The sequence below is a fragment of the Helobdella robusta genome (genome assembly GCF_000326865.2).
Source record: "Helobdella robusta unplaced genomic scaffold HELROscaffold_12, whole genome shotgun sequence".
NCBI classification, from domain to species: domain Eukaryota; kingdom Metazoa; phylum Annelida; class Clitellata; order Rhynchobdellida; family Glossiphoniidae; genus Helobdella; species Helobdella robusta.
Genome location: NW_008703664.1, coordinates 3935800 through 3958311, shown reverse-complemented (window position 1 = coordinate 3958311; position 22512 = coordinate 3935800). Strand labels below are relative to the sequence as shown.

Genomic DNA, 22512 nt, shown 5'->3' with positions numbered 1-22512 from the left:
TTTTAAAACAAACATCAATGAACGTCACGTTTTGTTTGTTATTGACTGTTGTTTTCTCTATCCTAATAACTATGTCACCTTTTTGTTCTTGAGTGATAACTAATTTCATCAGCTGCATTTAATGTTGTTAGGTTGAATGTAAAACAAAAAATTGTATAATAACTAGGAAAAGCTCAAGCTAATAGATGATTAGTTTTTTGTTCCATGACATTCACTTCACTGCTGTCCTAAAAAAAAGTTGTGCAATCGGCAAACCTTGAATGAACGCAACGAGAATTTTATAAATTGTCTGCCTGCATCCTGTCATAATATTATATCTAAAAGCTGTAATGCACAATTTTCTATGTCGGAACATTTTGATCATTTGATACATGGTTGTCGGTTCCAGTTAGTTAAGATTATTAAAACTGAAAAAATCACTACTTTGTTAACTCTCGTTCATTCATTGGTTCATTTATAGCTGATTAGCACATTGCACTTGCACCATTCATTTTGTCAACAATACTTAAAAATGTTTCAAGAAAATTAAACGAGCTCTATCATTTTAAAATAAAGAACTTGATAAATGAGGTTTCGCCTCAAATTTAATATTATCTCTCAGATTATCACACAGACCACACAGACATCCACACAAAGACATGTGTATATCATACATATATATATATATATATATATATATATATATATATATATATATATATACATCTATATATATCTATCTATATATTTTTTAACAAGTTTATTTCATGTAACGAATAAAAAAACGATTTATACAAAGAGTTTTTTTTTTCAGTTGTCAAGCTTTATTATATAACAATAATAAAAAAACACAACTTACATTTGCTATATATTCGATCCGAACACCATGCACAACACGCACATGAAGAAGACAGAGCGCCTTTCTGCCAAGCCGCTGCTTCAATTTGATCTTCTGTAAACCAGTTTTCTAAATAGAACCTGCTAGAACCGCTTCGTTTGTATACATCTGAATGTATTAAAGACCTTTTCATTAATAATTTTTCTCTCAGTATTGTTTAGACTTAACAATATATTTAACATTTAACATGAATTTTCTACGTTTAACGTGATAGGCTTACTGCTGATGAAAGAAATGCTTATAAAAATGCTTAAATTTATCGCACATTGCTAAAACCACATTCAAATTTATGACAAATTATAATGCTTCAATTGGACGGGGAACTCAGAACACGTTAACAAAGAAAGTCATTATCATACATTTTTAGTAGCCCACAAGTGCAACAATTAATATTTTGTTTTGTCAAAGCAAAAGTATTGAATCCAAATTAAAATTAAAATTTCTAAAAAACTTTCAAAATAAAAAAATTGAAACACGAGCGCACGTGTCCAAAAAGAAGCAAATCCAAGTAATATGATTTTTTGTACCCAGTGTGCTCAGTTGATAAATTCATGATCAAAAGTTATATATTACACAGCATGAGAAATATGAACATTCATATTGAAAATCATATTAGGAATCTTTTTTTAACTCTTTTTTTTGTGACCACCAAATGTTCACAAAATGTTCACAAATCTCCTCAAAATGTTCTCAACCGTTTTACAAAATTATCGTTACCAGCATAACAATTTCAAACGTATATGTTTTTTTCGTTTCTTGGAAGGTTAAAATAGTACGAGAACTGTTTAGAAGTAGCTAGTGCACAGTAACAGACAGAGAATCAGAAAAATCGACTCCTTTACTCTGGTTATATAGAGTACAAACTGTCTGACGAGAGTTGAAAAAACTCGGAAATTTAATTTATTGGAGATCTTATTTGTTGCATTCCTCACTTACATCTACTGACAATTTTTTTATTTACAAATAACTTTTTGTAAAATAAATCTTAACTTGCCTGTTAAATATTATCTTCAAAATATTTTATAAATTTTAAAAGTGAATGCACTAAACAAACTAACGTTATTATTAAAAATTGTATTGAAAGGTAAGTTTTGCATTACAATTATGCGTATGTGTGTGTGCGTGTGTGTGTGTGGTGTGTGTGTGTGTGTGTGTGTGTGTTTGTGTGTGTTTGATAAGAATATATTGTTACGAAAACAGACTGAACAATGTTTTAATCCTGAAGTCACTTAATTGAGATCTGCAGATTATTTATTAAGGCAACCGTCAACACGCGAGCAGTCTGTTTGTTTTTATAAGTTGCTGGCATTTGATGAGATATCAACGGATAGATAGATAGTCACGTTAGAAGCTATCTCTTGTCGCTGTCAAATGCACTGAATTATTAATACAAACGTCAAGAGTTGACTTATTTGTTTTTAAAGATTTCAACTGGATGAATTGTACAATTTTAAGTGAATACAATACACCTTTGTTACTTCTACGTTCTATAATTTATTTATTTATTAAAATAATAATTTATTTATTTTATATTAAAATTTCCGTTTTTAACATTTTTTATCTGAACTGATCTGATTTTCAATTGACTATTGTGATTTTAATGTGATGTTTATTTGTTGATTATTTCATTTTATTGGCAAAGAGTTTAACGCGAGTTCTTGATTATCATTTGTTAATATTATATTTTTAATGCCGAATAGTCTGGAGCATGCATAAAAGTTGTGTGACTTGTTGGTCCATCCTAATGTAAGCATCTGATCTGCTGAATGATCTCTTGTGGAGTGCTAGATCAAATATGACAGTACGTGTAATTATCAAGCAATGTCATTAAGATATTATACCTATGTATCACAATCACATAAGCCTCATGGATATATAACAGCAGTGATGTATCGAAATGCTTTAAAAATCTGTTAAATGAGAAACGAACGTAGACGAGAAAGAAGACTGTTTGTACCATCTACAACAACTTATCTTCGTTTGTGTTTTTTATCTGAACATTTTTTGGTCAGACATATTTTAGATGCATGCGATATTTTTGGAATTTATCAGGGCAGATCTACACAACGTTGACGGGGGGGGGCGAAAATTTTTAAAAGGTTGAAATTTGACGGGTTAACAAAATTTTCGCTAATATGGCCAAAATCAGGCTGACTATTTTTTTTCTTATCAGGCCAATTTTTGTACTTTAAACGGTGTTATTTTGTGTAAAAATTGAGTTTTCTAAAAAAAAAACACTGATTCCCGGTTGCTCTAAATCCACAACAGGAATCTACTACCCAATTATTCAGCGTCCTCTTGAAAAATATTAACATATCAAACATATGAACAACTATTTTGTTGTTTAGAAATAAATAATTGAAAAACATTTTAACGATAGAAACTTAATATAAAGAAACATCGGTTATTTGCGGAAAAATAAGTCCAGATTTCTAAATGAAAAGAAGTAAACAAATTAAATAATCATTTAAGAACAAATGCTAGAAATATGTTGAAAAATCAACTTGATAATTACACAAAGTTAGGTCAGAAAGCCAAAACTAAATTATTCAGTTAATTTTCGCATTTTCAAATGTTCAAATTTTTTGAACATAACTGTGATTATTTTTAAAATAACTGCTTGTTGAGCGAACACTTGTAGCTTTGTATCATTATGATTTTTAAGTTTTTGCCTTTAAATAAACATTCTTAAAATGTACACTCATATTCTTTTTTATTGATTTTAATGTTCATTTTATTAAATATTTTTAATTTTAAAAGTGTAATTGATTTTACATTAATTTTGATTTTTAACGTTTTCAGTTTTTTGACAGTCATTTCTTCTGTTGTTCTTCTAATGTTCAACTTAATAATTGTTCCTCAATTGATTGCTTGCAGCTGGCAATTTCATTGGTATTAATTGTGTGGGTTTCGATTTTAATTCGTTTATGTTTCGAACATTATTCAAAAAATTCAGATTCGGCAAAAATTGACTTCGACACTCTGAAAGAGTTAAACTATTATTAGCATCCTATTCATAATAGTTTTTAAATTTATTTGCATGAAGCAGTGATCAGATTGAACTGAAAGAGAAGCCTGTTAAATAGTTCTAATAGTATTCAAACCTCCAATTGATTTTATACTTCTGAATGAATGAATTGAACATTTTTTTCTGTAGGACTTTTCAGGGCAGTTGGTGAGACATGCTCGTCGGAACTTTTAAAAATTTACAACCACCAGGGGCTAGCGGTCCAAACGCTAACAAACCTACCTGCCAACACGCCATCAACAAGATACAGGCTAGAAGTTGCTAAAATTCATAAATACAGTTAGTTGGGTATTTATTGCTTCATACTTGAAATTCATGACACTGCGTTTTTTGTTCGTTCGTTCGTTCGTTCGTTCGTGTATATGTTTGATGTTGGTTATTTTTTATTGTTTTTATTTACATTAATTATTTTGACGATCAAAACGATGATTTTAAATACTACGGTTATGCAGATGACATTCAGATTATTGTCACTGGTCCTGCTTCATCGTTTCCAGTTTTGATTGATAAATTTGTATTATGCCTTGGTGAATGGATCATTTGATGAAAAAGTAGCTATCGCCTTAAATTAAATAATTGTAAAACGCAGCTTATGAAAGTTGGCACATGGCAGCAGTTATCGAAATTACATATTGAATCGGCTAATATTGATGGTAATCCAAGGTAATCTAATTGACTTTTGTGCATCTGTGCGCAATCTGGGATTGATTTTGGACCGTAGTTTACTGATGCAAAAATACGTTAGATCACTTGCAAGTGAATGCTATCATCATATGTGTGGATTGAGATTTGTTCGGAGATCATTAAATATGGACATCTTACAAAGTCTAGTACATGCGTTCGTACATTCAAAGTTGAATTTTGTTGTGTGGCACTGCAAATAAAGTGACTAGTCAGCTGTAGTCAATACAGAATCGGGCTGCAAAGATTCTAATGGGTGCATCAAAGTTTGAACATGTTGTTCCAATTTTGCGTGAATTGCTTTGGAAAAGAAAGTTAAGAGTTGTATTCAGAATTGCTGTTGTAGTTTATAAAAGCGAGAATGGCCTGACCCCCAAATACTTTCATGATAAAATTGTTCAGAGGGATATTCCAATGCATCGACTTCAATTGCGCTCAGATGGTTCAGATCTATTAAAAGTTCCTTTACCTAAATTAAAAATAGGATCAACAAATTTAGCTATTGTTGGATCGATGATTTGGAATAGTCTGCCACAACACTTACGTGATCCGGGTCTCACCCTTGTAATGTTTCGAAAAGAATTGAAAGCTTATTTATTTTTTCTTGACAATTTATGATTTTAGTTAATGGCATTTTTGAAAAGATTTGAAAAACGCCAAACAAACACCCATAATAATAATAATAATAATAATAATAATAATAATAATAATAATAATAATAATAATAATAATAATAATAATAATAATAATGAGAACTCTTTTATTTCTTCATAAGCCAAAATATAAGTAAAAAAAAAAAGGAATTACAATTAAATATAAAATGATCAATTATTATAATAGTTAAGATTAAAATAAGGGATAATTTAACATCAATGCTCGTCATTATGAATGTGTACAAAGATGATAAAATAATATAAAAACTAGAGTCAAGCTTTATTTCTGTCACAATATATTGCGTAAGTAGATACTACTACTACTACTACTACTACTAATAATAATAATAATAATAATGTGAACTCTCTTTTATTTCTAGAAAAATATGAAATATAGTAAAATGAGATAAAAGTCTAATTAAAATCTAATAAAATAAAATAAAATAAAATAGATAAATTGATTTAAATTAAATTAAATACAATAGTATTCTACGATGCTCATCATTTAAAATAAACGAGTAAAACGAGATATGATTAGTTTTAAACGAACAGTTCAATTGTTATTGCGTTCACAGTAGATGGCATAAGATGACGGTATTACAGAGTTAATAAGGTTATTATAAAATTGATCTGACCAAATGTTATTGATTAATGATAAATTTAAAAAATTGCAAAAGCCCAATGTTGAAATTTCAAAAGTATTAACTATTATTTTCAGGTGTATTGAATTGTCATGCAAATTATTTTTGAAATTTTCTGAGTATTTGATGGTTTTATATTTTTTTGAGTTGAGTAGGTTGGATTCATGGCAGACCGTCAGCTCTAATGTTTCTATTGTGTCGTCACGAAGTATTGCGATGTCAGGACGTAGGGATTTGAAGAGACAAGACACTGGAGGGATCCCATCATAGTCCAGATCTGCATATATCGAAACCTCTGGACCCGCGCATGCTTTCAACCTTTCTATAATTATGTTTAAAATTTTGTTGTGACGCATTGTGAATCTTTTCAGTGCTGCCACCGAATTGCAATTAGACAGAACATGTTTGTTTGTTTGCCGCGCTTTACACAATAGACAGTCAGCCGTTGATGATTTGCCCCATCTGAACAAATTTGCATTTGTGGGGAGTTGTTGGATGAGACTTCTCCTAACAAATTTGAACAGTATTTCTGGGAGGTTTGCAGTGAATTTCGACCAGTGAGCAATTCTAGCTGCGGGAATCTGGTCTTTGATCACTTTTAAAATTGTCCCTTGGCAACGGAGTAGCGATAGATGTTCGAGTTCTGCATTTTGTTGTTTGATCGTTAACATGCTGAGTGCCGGTTTTATGTCCTTTGAGTCAGGAAGCAAATTGTCGATTTTTATATAATTGCTATAGGACTCGCTCCATAAACATTTAAGTTCTTCGTTGCCGTTTGATTTCAGGTAGCTACGGAGTTTTAATCTCAAAGATTCGGCAAAATTTTTGAGAGATCTAACGTTTAGACCGCCTAGTTTATATGAGAGCGACAATGTCTCCGACAGACAGCTACTAATGGGCAATGACAGCCATGATCTTACTGTTTCGGTGATTAGGGTGTCCAGATGCATACTAATCCAAGTCAGTGAAATGTTGTACATGCGAAATTCAAACGCAAATTGAGATGGGAGATATTTTCTAAGGATTTCAAGCTTCCACTGAACTGTTGTATCCAGTTCACTGACGGTTGATAGTAATGTTTTGAGTTTGATGATCATCTGGTTTTTGGCGTTCGTGTTGTTGCCTTCGAAATCATATTTTTTCCCCAGATATTCGAAATAACCTCCGATGTCAACATGGGGGATTTGTTTGATGTCAATCGATAGCGCCGGAAGGAATTGTTCGTAAACCCCGCTGCGTTTTCGCATACCGAACGAGAAACACTTGTCAGTTCTCAAACTCATTCCAGTTGCTTTGCACCAAGCGTGATTTACATCTATGAGTTTTTGAGCACTTTCGGTGCTGTTGGCGATAATGGCCGTGTCGTCTGCGAACTGAAGTCACGCTCTTGTCTTTAAGCTGGCTGACGGACCCCATATGTACCCGCATTGTTGGTACTCTGTTTGTTCTATGACTTTCATCAGGGGGTTGGAAACTGTGATTGAGTAGTCGGTATATATATGTTCAATTAGTTTGATAATTTGAGAGGGGATGTGATGAAAATCCAGAGTTGATGATATGAGTTTATGGCTGATTTCACCGAATGCGTTGCGAAGATCGAGAAGTGCGACGATAGTGGTTCTTTGATGTTTCTTTGCATCGTAGAGTAGGTGAGTTAAAAGCTGATTATGTTCCGTAACACTATCTATTTTAGGGTAGAAGCCCTTTTGGATGTTTTTATTTATGAAATTGTTGATTTCTAAAAATTTGTAAATTCTATTATTTATCAAAGATAAATATTTTGTAGAGTGTTGGTTGCAAGGTTATTGGTCTGAAGCTGGAAGGATTGTGAGCATCTCCCTTTTTGTTGATGAGGATCGTGAAGCCCTTTTTCCAACAAATTGGGATTTTGCCTGACAACCAGCATTGTATTAATAGTTTGTGTAGAATAGTGCGTAATATAGGGCATTTTTTAAAATGAAATTATCGAGATTTGATCGAGTGGACAAGGTGATGATTTAGCTTTGAACTTGCGAACTATTGTAGATATTTCGTGGTATGATGGAGGGCTTGTGTTGCAGGGTGTTGATGGTTTTTGTAGCTGTTGAGTCCAGTTTGGTAGTTGGCATTTTTTCTGGTTATCATCTGATAGTATTTGTTTGAAATAATGTGTGCAATCACTGACGTTGAACAACGGTTTCAAATTTTCTGTCTGGGCAAATATTCTTCTGCATGTCCACCAGAATCGTCGTTTCAGTTGAGACGTGATGTTACCACATGACTTACCAGATTTTGATGTTTTTGTTGATAACAGTTTGGCTCGCAGTTCTTTACTTGTTGATCTGATAAGATTGTCAAAGCCCTGGTTGTTGCGGCCCAATAATTTTAGTTGCTTCAATTTATTTTTTAATTCTTTAATAGATTTGTTGGAACTTTTGTTGTTGTTGTTGATCGTTTGAGGTTTGATGGTGCCATAATTTAAGGCAAAGTAGTCGTAAATCATTTTTTGAAATGTATATGCAAATGCGTCAATGTCGTGGTAGTTTGGCAGTGTATGTTGTTGCAGTTGGAAGTAGGCATTTGCTTCTGACCATTGTGTTGAAGTTTTTGGTAGTTTGACGCCTGGTAGAGTTGATTCTATTGATTCTGTTGGTGAGGGTGACGAAGTAGATGTCGAATTATTTGATGGTTCTGATGGTTGTTGCTCCGAGGTTGATGAGGTTGCATCTACGTCGCTTGCAGGGTTGTCTGCTAATTTAAGTTGATTATGCATTTTACATGAACGTTGGTGCATAATAAGGCCTTTTCTACCTTTGCAGCTTTTACCGCAGCAGCAAATAATATTTTTTTTCCAAATTAATTGAACTGTTATCTATAGAATGGGCATTATAAATATTAGGAGAAACTTCAACGTTGGATTTTTCAGCAGAACTTACAATGTTGTTATTAGAGTTGGTATTTTTTGCACAACGCCAGGTGTGTCTTTTTACTTGAATAAAATCCTTATCGCAATACGGGCATTTACTTGCATTAATTTCGTAAATTAAATTTATTAAAATAATTAAAATAAAATAGTAGACTTTATTAAAATTAAATTTTAAAACCACCGCCATATTCCACACAATTTTATCAACACAGTACAACATTTTTAAAACCAATTAATCAACTAATAAAAACGTAATTATGCATAAAACTGTAATCTGTACGAAATCGGCCAACTCTCGTGTTTCAATAATAATAATAATAATAATAATAATAATAATTATTATTATTATAAAGATTGTTTTTAAAGCGCTCGTTTAAAAATGCTCTCACAAACAATCTCAACAAAGAAAAATGCAAAACAAAATTATGCAAAACTTGCAAAATAAAACAAAGACGAAATCAAAATGCAAATTGTTAATGTTCCCGAATCTGAGACAGATGTGTTCTTAGTTATTGGTGTTAGAACCATTATAACTGAAACAAATAAGTTTTAAGTTTTCAATTGAAGTCATTCAACGTTAAATTCCGACGACTAGATGAACGGGCAATTTATTCCAAACAATGGAAATCTCTTGAAACAATCTTCGATTTGCCAAAAGGTTTATTTCGTGTTGACTAACAATAGGCCATTTTATTTAAGAAAAAAATCGAAGTTAAGCTTGCAGGGCATATTCAAGTAATGTTTCAGTGACAAACACAAACGCAGGCACTAGCATAGTCCTACTCTGCAAGTTTAGTGAAACAGTGACAACAAAATTAATTTCATCAAAAGCGAATTATTGCATTTTCGAAATATTGCTGGTTAAAAACTTGACGTAAGACAGATTTTGTTTTTTTTTAACGTCTCCGATTATTTCATTATACTTTCCTACTCCGGTTTAAAATGATTAACATCGATTATGGTTAAAATTGTATATATTATTATTGAATATTTGTTATAAACTTTACAAGGAGAAAGTTAAGAAACATGCAATACGCAAGAATTTAAAAAGCCTGACGACGTAGTAGTAAATCGTGAAATAGAAATCTTTTTTTGGTGCACGCATATGCCCTCACCTAAAAATTGATTTCATATTATTTTCAAGCCACAAACAAATGAATAACAACCACACTCTATATCTTATCTTTGACAACCATTATAACCATTGAATCTAAGTCATATGTGTGATGAAATAATTTCAAATAACACGTTAAATTATCTTGCTTTTTCCAGATTCTGACGATATTGACGGTCTTGTAAACAGCTCCTACAACAATGTAAACAAATTCAAGTAAGTTAACGTATGAATTACTGGATCAGCAATAAAATGCGTGACACACCTGTATCGTCACACGCATGATCTCTTTTAATTGTTCAAACATTTTATCTTTGCAGCTGAAAACAATGCGAGGCTTTGTAGCGTTCTAAATCGTATAAATACATAACAAAAGTCAGCGCCATGCAGCTAAACTTTGATTTCTGTCTTATGATTACATTGTTAAGCATTTCGCAATTGTAACATTTAAGAAAGATTGCCTGTCATTTGAATGTACTACCATAGAATGCCGATATTAGTTATGTATTAAAATTTTTAATTTTCAAGCGTAATTAGATGAACGAGAACAGCAGTTAATTATGCATTAATGAGTTAAAAGTAAATTAACTTGCATAGTAAATGAGCTCTCCCGCGAGTTCGTGCTGCCTGCCTTGCCTACACTCACTCACACAAACGCTTCTATTTCTAGACGGCATAGCTCATTAAATAATGAAATGTTGCAGACGTTTTACGTGCTATCATTATCATCATTTTCGTCATCGTTATCATTTTCATCCATCTTTGTCACCATCATCTTCGTCACCACCCTCACTATCATCATAATTTTCTTCACCATCATCTTCTTCATCATCATCATCTCATCTTCATCACCACCTTCACTATCATCATCATCTTCATCATCATCTCCTCTTCATCACCACATCACTATCATCATCTTTATAATCGTTTAATCATCTTTTTCTTCTTCTTCATTGGTTGTATTTTATAACTAATTTTATAACTTCGTCTGTTCTTATTTATATTAATATCGAAAGCTAATAAGAACGAATAAGATTTGAATAAAATTTTCATATCAGTAATATAAGTGGGACAGATTTTGTGATGACTTTGATATGAAGCTGCAAATTTGAAATTATGCATGAATTTCATATTGTTACATGGTCTCGTTGTTCATCTGACTGCTGTTTCATGGGAGCATTTCTTAATTTGTTAGAGAGATTGCATTACATTTCATAGTGACGATGATAAAGATACTACTAATAAAATAACAATAAGGCTAACAAAAACGAATTATTCACGCAGCAACACGCCGTACTCTTGCGGCCAACTCAGCTCTGATAATGGTAGGATATCGTCGGCTGAAGACCTTCTCCAAGTAACGTATTAAACTTTTTCACGCAATGCCTTCTATGTTATCGCCCAAAACGCAAACGAAAATTTATTTTAAAGGAAAAGATTGAGATCGGGTTGGCTGGTCACGTGAACAACCACGGAGACCCTCCAGCACCCCCCTCACTCAACTCATCATCCTTGTCCTCATCAACTTCAGTAATTTTCAACAAATGTCAAGTTCTTGCCGAATACGACAACATCAAGTCAGTCAATATAGAAATTCACTTAAATTTATTTTATTTGAAATATTGAGGCAAATAATAAAAATGCCAACATTTATAAAATATTTTTTACTTAATTTACTATCAAAGGCTTAAAAAGATTATAAGAATAATGAATGTATGTATTGACGGGTCTCTTGAGACCTTCCAAGTTGTCCTTCATTCATAATGCAATCCCGATCAAATAATTTTAATTAATCGACAATATTTTAATTAAACAGTTAATTAATTAAATAATTAATGAACGTGCTTCCTACAAAATGGCAGGGACAGGCCAGTTGAGAGCGCATTGTTGCAGCGTTTGAGAAACATTGACTTCAACAACTGGAGCCACAGTGAGGCGCAACTAATGGTCTTCATGCAGCACATCATCTCAGACTTTAACATCAACAAAATCTACAACATTGAGGTGGTCGGTTGTTGCTGTTAACATTTTGGAATCTTTGTAAATGATTTATTAAATGAACAATTGCCGTTTGCAAAAAGTAGGCGCTTAAATATTTAACTTCTCGATATAATTCTTTTTAAATATTGATAGTTTTTTGTACGTACTGATACGCTGATAGAATTACACAATTGTACTATTTTTAATAAGGTCAAGCAATAACCAAACAAAAAGATTCCGACATCTTAACATTAAGAAACTTGAAGAAACATTAAGAAATCAATATAATGAAGGTTAATAACTATCAGTTTTGGAAATAAAGAAAGAGAGTGAGGAGAGAGAGAGAGGGGGGGGAGGGCAAAAAAGCAGGAAGACACAAAATGGTTGATGGTGACCGAAAAGTCATATTCTTGCTTTGTTAGACCCTTCAATCAAAAACATTTTAACTGGGTTGTTGAATGTAAATTGAACCTGCCACGGGATGGCGGTGCTTAAAATAACTTAATTATGGTATCGAGATCGACTACTTGAAAAAATGAAAGGATATAAAGAAGCATTAACATTTCGCTGTTTGGTTATTGTAGATGATTAAGAGGTGATAAAAAATGAGGTTCTTTATTTCAATTTTTAAGTTCTTAAACATGATCGAAACAGCAAATTTTTGACGGCGCTTACATTTACTAATGTAATTCGTTTGATAAGAAAGGACTTTTTATATTTAAGATTATTGATTATATTTTCGTGATGTACCGTTTCGTTGAAATGAAATTTCGTTAAAATTTATAAAGCAATTATTTGCGGCATGATTTACATTTTGATATACCTCAAACGTCTGCTGCAGCAAGAAACAATGCAACGTTGGATGAGAAGGATTTTTTTGAGCTACAACGATGCCCCATTCCACAACTTCAAACATTCCTTCTGTGTTACACAAATGGTACGATACATTTTGCTAGTTACATAGCATTTGTACTTGTCATCATCACCGATCATTCATTCTATTCAAATTTAATAACGTAGAATGCATGAACTCTTACACATCGCCATTTTAAATATCAATAATAATAATAACAACAATATTAATATTAATAATTTTTCTTAATTTATATTAATGATAAACACGCATTCTAAAATTTTTTTAAATATTTATCAAAACATTTAACATTTGTTAGATCTATGCCATGTTAAAAACGCTAGATTTGTCGGCCAAGCTTGCACCATTAGATATCTTCATCCTCCTCTTCTCCGGGGCCTGTCATGATTTAGATCACACTGGATTCAACAACACCTTTCATGTTGGTGAATTTTAGCTAAAAATATCAATAAAATAATTTTAGCATAAATTTGGGTTCATTTTGAACCCAAATTTACACTTTTCTTACATGTACTTAAAAGTATTTAGAAATTGCTGAATTAAAAAATTATTTTGCTAAATCTATAAACCTATATACGGAATGCAAAATAGTTAACATTATATTGAATGATATGCTAATAAATGTATTTTAATAACGACCTAATAAATTTAAATGGTGAACGAAAATTCACTGAAGATCAACGCGCAAACTGAACTGGCCCTCAGATACAACGATGCCTCACCCCTCGAGAACCACCACAGTGCCACCGCCTTCCACATCCTTCAAGATGAAGATTGTAACATTTTAAAAAACATGGAACCAAGTGATTACTTAACGTTTAGGAGAGGAGTTATTCGGTTGGCTTAATTTTTTTATTATTAAAATTTATCTTAAATAATTAAATTATTTAAATTAAGAAATAAATGAAACTTTTCTTGCTATTAATGGCATCACACTTTAGAAGTCTTCTATCACCAACAGTCTAACTGTAGTATGTACCTACAATATTTTTAAGACTACTGCACAATTCTGCTCAATTTGCGTAAAACTACTCAAAATCATTTTTGCAAGAAATATTTTCTATTTTTAGCAATAAACACATGCCAAACTTTTTCAAGCAGCTTCTAAGCCATAAATCCTGTAAAATGTTGCACGTTTAATTATAGTAAAATGAATTTAATGTTAAAAGTCTTACAACTTTAATTAAAAATTTGTAAACTATCAAGGTGCATATTGGCCACCGATCTGGCAAAGCACGACGCCATACTCGATGAATTCATTGCCGTTTTGCCACTCTTTGATTTCAAAAACAACAACCACAAACTCTTGGTTTGTATTCAGTAAAGAAATAAATACACAAATATACAAACAATTGTATTCAGGGTGGCGAGATATTTTAATGTTAGTTCTCATTGGTTTCAGCAACTAGTATTGCAATGACAGTATTTGAATGCAAAGAATCTCCTCTAGTGTACTAATTCTAGATATAAGTATGTTTGCACATTTAAAATTTTTTGAATCCTATTAATGCTATATTGTTTTCTTCCTTTGAAAATTCTTTGATTGTTTTGCGGCTTCCTTGTTATTCGGGGTTGCTTTTTCGATTCCTTGTTCGATTGGTTGGTAAAACTGTTGCGGTTGCGCTAGTGTAAGAGAACACCAAACCAGGAAGAGCTTGGATAGGCTGGACACGTGTCTCGTCTCTACCGGAGATTCATCAGCAGCCCGAATACCTATCAGAATCGTATCGCAGTTTCTTCTTATATAGTCCGCATAAATCACTTCGTTAGCTCGTTGTGTTTTCATTTATTATTGAGGATTGTTGGATTTAATCGTTAGGATTTGCAATCCGACAATACACTTATGCTGGATATTGGTAACAGGAGATCTGTTCAGTAAACAAAGATTTCGCTATTTTTAGTTGGTATTGTTGTTTTTGTGGTACAGAGTGTTCATATTAATATTCAAAATTTGTCTTGCGATTGGAGTGTCATTTTTAGCCTTCAAATGATTTTTTTAGCACCTGACGGCGCGTACATCGTCAGCTGTGGTAGTCATTCCAATATACTCTGTTGACATTTGAATTTTTTAATAAAGTGTTTTATGAATGTTGTCAAATCTGTTATTGTTATTGTCATTGTTTTGTTGTTTTTTTTGATTGCATGATTCTGTTTATCGTTGACTTTTGTAAGTGTTGTTAATTAACAGATTAATGATTCTTTGTATTATAGTTCCATCCCAATTTTGTTTCGGTTTGATGGCTCACCAACAAAAGGGCACAGTAAAAAAGGTGCAGACATAAAAGAGCGCTGCAAAAAGGGCGCAAAGCAAAAAGGGCGCAAGACAAAAAGGGCGCGAGCTATAAAGGCACGAGTAATAAGGGCGCTATGAAAGTAAGATTGAAAGTAAAAATAGTTATAATATTTAATGTTAATGATTAATAATTTATACTTGAGTAAAGGTAATTTATTGCAACATTTCTCAGCATATTAAAATTGAAAATAATTTCTTAAATGATAAAAATCAAAATTTCATAGAATTGCGTTACCGGCGTCAATGGCGTTGTGGTAGACTGTGTCTAGAATTACATTGCGTTATAGGATTCGAATGCATTCTATGTCATTTCACGGATTGTTCGTGGGATGCGCTCCTAAAGTTTTCGGTAGCACGCCTGTACGATAATCTCGTGTCACCGGGTTTGAAAGCATGCAGTGCCAATGTAACCCTGCATTTAAAATCACAATTGAATATCCATTCTAAATTCACTTTTACATCATTTAAAATAACACTATTAAAGTAACTCATAAAATCAGTTACAAATTCATTAATTTTATTGATATCACTTCAATCAAATAATTAATTATTAATAATTTGTTATGTATAAAATAATATAAATGAATTAACTTTACCTACTATTCAAATTGAATTACACAGAAACAAATCCAAAAGCTTTCGAATATAGCAATTATAACTTTTAAACGCAATGAAAATAGCTAAACTGTATATAAATAAACGTAGACAATATGTGAGTAAAAGTATCATGTAAACTTCAGAAATTGCGCCCTTATGACTTGCGCCCTTTTTGCCTTGTGCCCTTTTTGTCTTGCGCCCTTTTTTGCTGCGCCCTTTTGCCGTGATAGCGTTTTGATCAGTAGAGCATGGGAATGCTCGGTTGACGATGGATGTCATGGTTCTATTCAAGGATGCTTCGCAACTTTCTTTTTTTTCATTTGAGCACAGTCCTTTATTTGTTGCTTTTGTGAACCTACACAGTCGTTTTCAGCGTATTATTCCATTTTTGAATGAGTACGTCGAGAAAAGGCAATATGTTGCCAACGGATTATTTCATAATATCATTTTAAAAGGTTTTGATAATTGAACTCCGATGTTGGCGCATGATACACATTTTTGTAATTTCGCTCTTGCTGATTTATTGTTCCGGCCAGATATCCGGATTTGTGTAGAGATCGCACAACTTTTTTAAGATACATATTCTACATAAAGCGTTGTTGTGTTTAAAAATTAAAATCTGTCAACTTCTTATAATACCAGTTGATTATTAGATAAATTTTTTGTGCGCAAAAATATATTAAAGATTTGCTTACAGACGAAAGCAAATGTAAAAATGAAAAGTTTGGAGTTTAAAATGTATGGGAAACAGTCAATAAAGAAGAAACTCTCTTAACCATGAAAAATAAAAAAAGACTGAAAAAACAAGAAAGCTTAGGAAAGATGGAATTGATGAAAATAGCAGGACCAGTTGCTCATAAAAAAGTATAAAATATCTGGAAACACGAAAAAACAGAAAATAGTTAGAAAAATTGTGCAAGTTAATCCTTGTCACGGATTATATTACCAAAAATGTTAGTTACGGGTAGAGCATTAATTTCCTAATTGCCCACACGTGCTATATTATGTTGACTGTCTTGACTGTATGGAACATATACATGAAGAGTAAGCCTATATGCATGGCATTGGTATGCGTGCGAAACCCGGACAATGAAGAAGAGAATAAGATGCCTGGAAGCTTTTTAAACGGAATACTTTGTTGTGAAGCAGCTCGAGATAGGGTAGAAAAGAAATCATAAGAAACCAGTTTTGAAAACAATAAAGTTTACACGAAATGTCAAAGTACTAAAATCGGCATTTTTGAACATAGGGATTGCAAATTACTCCATACATGGACAGAGAGACAGTATCAAAATGCAAATCTCAAATTGCATTTATAAAAACTTTGCTGCTTCCACTGATAAAGTCGCTTCACACTTTATGCCCAGGCTCCAAAGTAAAATTACTTGAAATTAAATAAATTTTAAACGATTTACACATTGTGTATGTTTATCTCATTAATCTTGATTATTTTTTCAAGGAAATCACAATTAATCACAATTAATCACAAGGAAATCACAATTAATGAAATCAGTCTAAGAAAAAAAAAAATCTACCAGAAAATGGATAGGAAATATTCAAAAATGAACCGGAGTGGAAATATTGGGCTCAAATAACTTAAATATTATAGCATATATTTTTAGTTTAACCCAAACTTATTAAGCCTTATTAATATTATACTGATATGAACTAATGACATTTTTCGTTTTGCTTAAATGGCTAAATTTTATTAACCTAAAGTTGTCTATGATCCTGATAAAGATAGCAGACATTTCAAATGAGGCGAGACCTGTCGAGTGTGCTAACATATGGATGGAGTGTTTGTTTCAAGAGTATTTCCACCAGGTTCAATCATTTTTCTTATAGACACAGAAGCGATGTTCAATTATAAACTATCAACCTACAGAGTGATGTAGAAAAATTTAAGGGATTGCAAGTTACTCCATACATGGACAGAGAGACAGTATCAAAATGCAAATCTCAAATTGCATTTATAAAAACTTTGCTGCTTCCACTGATAAAGTCGCTTCACACTTTATGCCCAGGCTCCAAAGTAAAATTACTTGAAATTAAATAAATTTTAAACGATTTACACATTGTGTATGTTTATCTCATTAATCTTGATTATTTTTTCAAGGAAATCACAAGAGCAGTGCAGAGAAACATGAACCACTACATGTTGAGGGATAAATGAAAAATAGCACCAGCACGATACGATGACGCCAATTTTTAAAACGATAACGCAACCGCATGTTTATAAATACTCTTCAAATACATTGAACCGAATCTCACATTCCATCTCATCACCTTTGAAATTGCTAAAGTGATTTGGCTTAAATATATAAAATATTAAACATTTTTACCAACGGTTAACTTTAATTTAAATTTAAGACAGCTCGTATTAGCAGAAACCAACGGAACTGGACACAGATCATACCCTATTGAAACGTTGAACAACTGTTTAAGCTTGTAACTGCCTTTCGGCATATATTTCCGCGACTGCATACACACACACACACACACACACACAGACGTATATACATAAACACACGTATATACGTACGAGTATAAGCACAAACACATACACAAACATTCATACACATGGCAATACATTCAGTTAATTGCAGCCACACAATTCTATAATTACATTTAACATAATTTTTGTAAATGTGTATTTTTATAACTTTTCTTGTAACATTAAAATTAACAGAAAATGTGTGACCGATTAATAAATTGTCATCTCTATAGAAACAAAAACTCAGCTGAAGGAAGAAATTGATGACTGTTGTTCACTCCATAATTATTACCAACAGAAAATTCTCATAAAATGTACACACATCTCAAATAAAAAACAAAAATCAATTAATCTAACATAGAATGAAATGCTGAAAAAAAAACATGTTCATACTTATCTAATTAAGAATGTCCCACTCGGAGTGTGAATGTGAAACCATCAAAGTTAAGAAAAATTTATATACATGATCCATTATTAAATCAAGAACTAATATTTATCTTTAATAAATATTAAAAACTTTAAGTCACAAAAATTGACAGCTAAACTAGGATTAGTGTTATTCAAAGCAATGTACCGGAGACTGTCATTTAAATAAAAGGTTATAAACTGTAGATCATCAAACAAGTACTATTAATTAATACAATGTCTGGAGAAAAAGAAATAACTAGTTGCTGACACCAATGAAAACTAAACTTAAACATAATATTAACTTAATTTTTTTATATATAAATTCATAATTATAACAAAATTTGAAAAAATGTGAATAAACTTCAAAACAACTGAACAAAAAATTTCAAAATATTTAAAATTAAGCCTGAGATGCACTTTATTATTTAAATTGTGTTTAGTTTATAGACTATCTTCTTAAAATTAGATACTGCTTATAGCTTAAATGGCTTTTTCTCTTTCTCCAAATTTATATAAATAAAATTTATTGTTTAAATGAGACTTGTAAATTTTTTCCATTGTGGTTATAACCGTTCAGTTGCTGGATAGCGAACAAAGCTTCTTCATAACTTGCCATTGTAACGAATCCATAACCTTTGCTTTGATTTTTTTGATTATCCTTGATGACACTGACTTTCTTCACTGCTCCATATGGCGAAAACATCTGCCAGAGTGAAAATTCATCAGTTTCTGTGCCAATGTTATAAACAAATAAAACAAATCCTTGTGAATTCATAATTGATTGAGAAAGTCCTTGAACAACATTTTGGTTGTATGCTAGAGTGGCTGGGTTGCTTGTAGTAATAGGATTGAATCGACTCATACGTACTTGATTCCTAACAGGCCCAACGGAATTAAATGCATCAACATATCCTGGCGTAGTAAATGCCTGAGGAACTGTGCCTTGTGTTAAGTGTAGGTTACTAAATACAGCATTATTGTTCATTATACTTGCAGCCTCTGTTGATGCTTTCATTTTAAATTTATTATCTTCTGCAAATTTTATATTGAGAGGCTGGCTGAATCCTACTGGTTGTTTACCATCTAAATCTTTCATGGCAGCTTCAGCCTGTTCTCTTGAGCTGAACAGTACAAAACCGATGCCTTTTGGTATTCCTTGTGAATTTGCTAGAACTCGTATTTGTACTATTGATCCATACGGAGCAAACACTCTTTCAATGTCACTCTCAGATACATCTTTCGGTAAGTTTCTAAGATACAAATTAGCTCCTTTTACATTTTCCCCAACTCGAGAATACGAAACTTTTATATGCTTATGTTGAATTTGGTAACCATTTAGAACATCAATTGCATTTGATGCATCCTGTTCTGTTTCATAATCAACAAACCCAAATCCATAACTGTAACCAGTAGCTTTATCCCTAACTATTTTGCTTGCGGTAAGATTTCCAGCCTTTGAAAACAAATCATGAAATTCTTTATCAGACAAATTTTGAGGCAAGTAATTCACAATAAGGTTTGTCTTATTGAGTTGCACCGTCATCACGAACCTGTGAATAGATAATAAAAATAATTTTAAAAAAATAAAATAATTGATATGAAAAAATGAAAAACAAATCAGAAGCAAGCATGCTATGCTATCTATGCAGTTTAGTTTGGGACTGAGCACAGCATTAACGTGTACATGCCGTATGTAACTAATGTCAAAAACACGTTTTTAAATCATGCACCATGTACGGAAGTTACGTAAAACTTTCACAAAAAAATATTTTTAAATAAAACTCAAGAAAAGCAAGATTTTTTTGACGGACACAAGCCGGTTCAGCTGTTTAGCATTTATGATGAGCGTGGCTCAAGAAAAATGAAAAAATCGTTTTTAAATGTACAAATTAATAAGAAAAAAAAATTAAAAATACTAACTACTGTTTATAAAACAAACACTCAAGAAACGACTGATATTTAAAAATAAATAGACGAATAATAAAATAAATATTAAAAAGAAATTCACTTCCGTCGCGGTTGTATCCAAAAACAAATATTTTAAATTTATCAAAAATTTTTGCACATTTGTCACTAAATATATCGGACATTCAATATAAAAATTCATCCTCAGCTAGGATGATTCAATCAGTTCACATTTTGTCATTTTTTAAGTTAAAAAAGTTATGAAAGCAATTTTTGAAAATTTTGACTTAATATTTTTAATCAATGAAATCATGAACACTAAAAATAAAGCTAATATTATGTAGATGTTGTCACCGTCGTCGAGTTAATTGTCTTATACGTTGATGATATTCAACTTAACGAATTTGGACTACCCGACTCATTTCTTCGAGTTTTACCAGCTTTGTCGAATGCAGTGGACTTAGTTGGTAGGTGAATGCCATCAAACAAGCTTAAACTCAAAGCCAAACAACTCAATATATGTAGATGGGAACGTCACGTAGCCTTAGTTTTAATCTAGTAAGAAATTTTCGTGTAATACTGAATCTTTATCTTCCATTCGATAAACATATAAGTTATCTCTGTCAACGATGTTTCTGTCAACTTTGCAAAATAAGGTCAGTCAGACGTTATTTGACAGTTGAGCCAACAAAAGCCCTCGTTTGTAGTTTTATCCATATATATATATATATATATATATATATATATATATATATATATATATATATATATATATATATATATATATATATATATATATATATATATATATATATATATATATATAACATATATATATATATATATATATATATATATATATATTTATAACCATGGTTTTATCTGTTAATGAATTGACTACTAAAACGCAAGTATGTTTGGTGTCAACTTACCCTTCGCGATTTGCAGTCTGTTTTAAACACCACAACGAGACTTGTTGTTTCTTATCCGAAGTGAATGATCTACACTGGCTCCATATGCCGGAAAGAATCGTTATCAAATTAGCTCTTTTAGTCAGAGATTGGCTTGCTGGCAAAGTTCAAAATTATTCAAAAGAAAAACTACAATTAGTTTCAGGAATTACAAATCGGAGTCGACTGAGATCCTCCTAGTATAATGCTGATTTGTGTTTCCTAAAATTTATCGCATCAGTTTTTGGTTTATTTTCTATATAAAACGGCCTTTTTTTAATTTTTACCGATTTTTGTTACAATACTGCTCACAAAAGAAGGCCATGCTCTTCCCGGTCTCCCTCTAGATCAGCCACTAAGTGTGTGCTGCTCAACTACTTAAAATACGAATGGTTAGAAATTTCTCGAATAAAAGTACGATAAAAGGAATTATGCACGCGTTTATTACTCTCGGTTGGCTATTGTAGCAGTGCATATATGTAGATAAATTTATTCATTAATATACTATTTAGCTGTGTGTATTATAGTTTACCAGACAAATTACGTAAGATATTACAGTCCATTCAGAATCGTGCAAATAAAATTGTTCATCAGATTTCGCATGCATAAAATACCAAAATTCTTGATACACTGAACCCCATAGACAATCAGCTGCCTTCTTATTTTTTTTTATCAAACCTTAGAAGCGTTACTGCAAAATTCATTATTTTGACTATCAATAATATTGTGTTTTGAAAGACTATACTCATTGAGCTTCTGTGTTTTCCTTCCTGCTTTTAGCTGGAATAAGTGAAATGAAACATGAACCGAATCATTTTTACTCTCAACGACTGCTGCCTTATTCCAAACTTTCATCAGTTTATCTTTACATTGGTTGAGTTTGAGCCGATGTGATAGCACCCTCCCGCTTACTTCCGTCAGAGGTGAAACAATTTATCTCCAGTACCCTGAAATTTATTTTCTGGGTAGCTGACAATCAAATGAATGTCATCAGCAAAAGCATAACCAAAAACTTCAGATTTACCTATCATTTCTAGTACGTTGGACATATAAAAAAACAGTATTGGTCTCAAGACCGACCCTTGGTACACCAGATCAAAACACTATTCAAC

The 22512-nt window shown here is 31.9% G+C and overlaps 3 protein-coding genes across 3 annotated transcripts; 1 reads left to right on the top strand and 2 right to left on the bottom strand.

The window, feature by feature from the left end:
* Positions 1–7831: 7831 nt before the first annotated feature.
* Positions 7832–8632, bottom strand: HELRODRAFT_168067 (hypothetical protein; the record flags this gene model as incomplete). Its single annotated transcript, XM_009013757.1, has 1 exon — positions 7832–8632. The coding sequence occupies one exon, from the start codon at positions 8630–8632 to the stop codon at positions 7832–7834; it is 801 nt and encodes a 266-aa protein (XP_009012005.1).
* A 2106-nt stretch (positions 8633–10738) lies between these two features.
* On the top strand, positions 10739–18349 carry HELRODRAFT_97407 (hypothetical protein). Its single transcript, XM_009013756.1, has 9 exons — positions 10739–11476; positions 11762–11903; positions 12721–12816; positions 13052–13174; positions 13430–13590; positions 13960–14062; positions 17363–17467; positions 17529–17675; positions 17760–18349. The coding sequence occupies exons 2-9, from the start codon at positions 11844–11846 to the stop codon at positions 17814–17816; spliced, it is 852 nt and encodes a 283-aa protein (XP_009012004.1). The 5' UTR covers positions 10739–11476; positions 11762–11843; the 3' UTR covers positions 17817–18349.
* Positions 18350–19068: 719 nt separating this feature from the next.
* HELRODRAFT_72781 (hypothetical protein) lies at positions 19069–20088 on the bottom strand (the record flags this gene model as incomplete). The annotated part of the gene is made up of 2 exons (XM_009013755.1): positions 19069–19481; positions 19536–20088. The coding sequence occupies 2 exons, from the start codon at positions 20086–20088 to the stop codon at positions 19069–19071; spliced, it is 966 nt and encodes a 321-aa protein (XP_009012003.1).
* Between the last annotated feature and the right edge of the window lie 2424 nt (positions 20089–22512).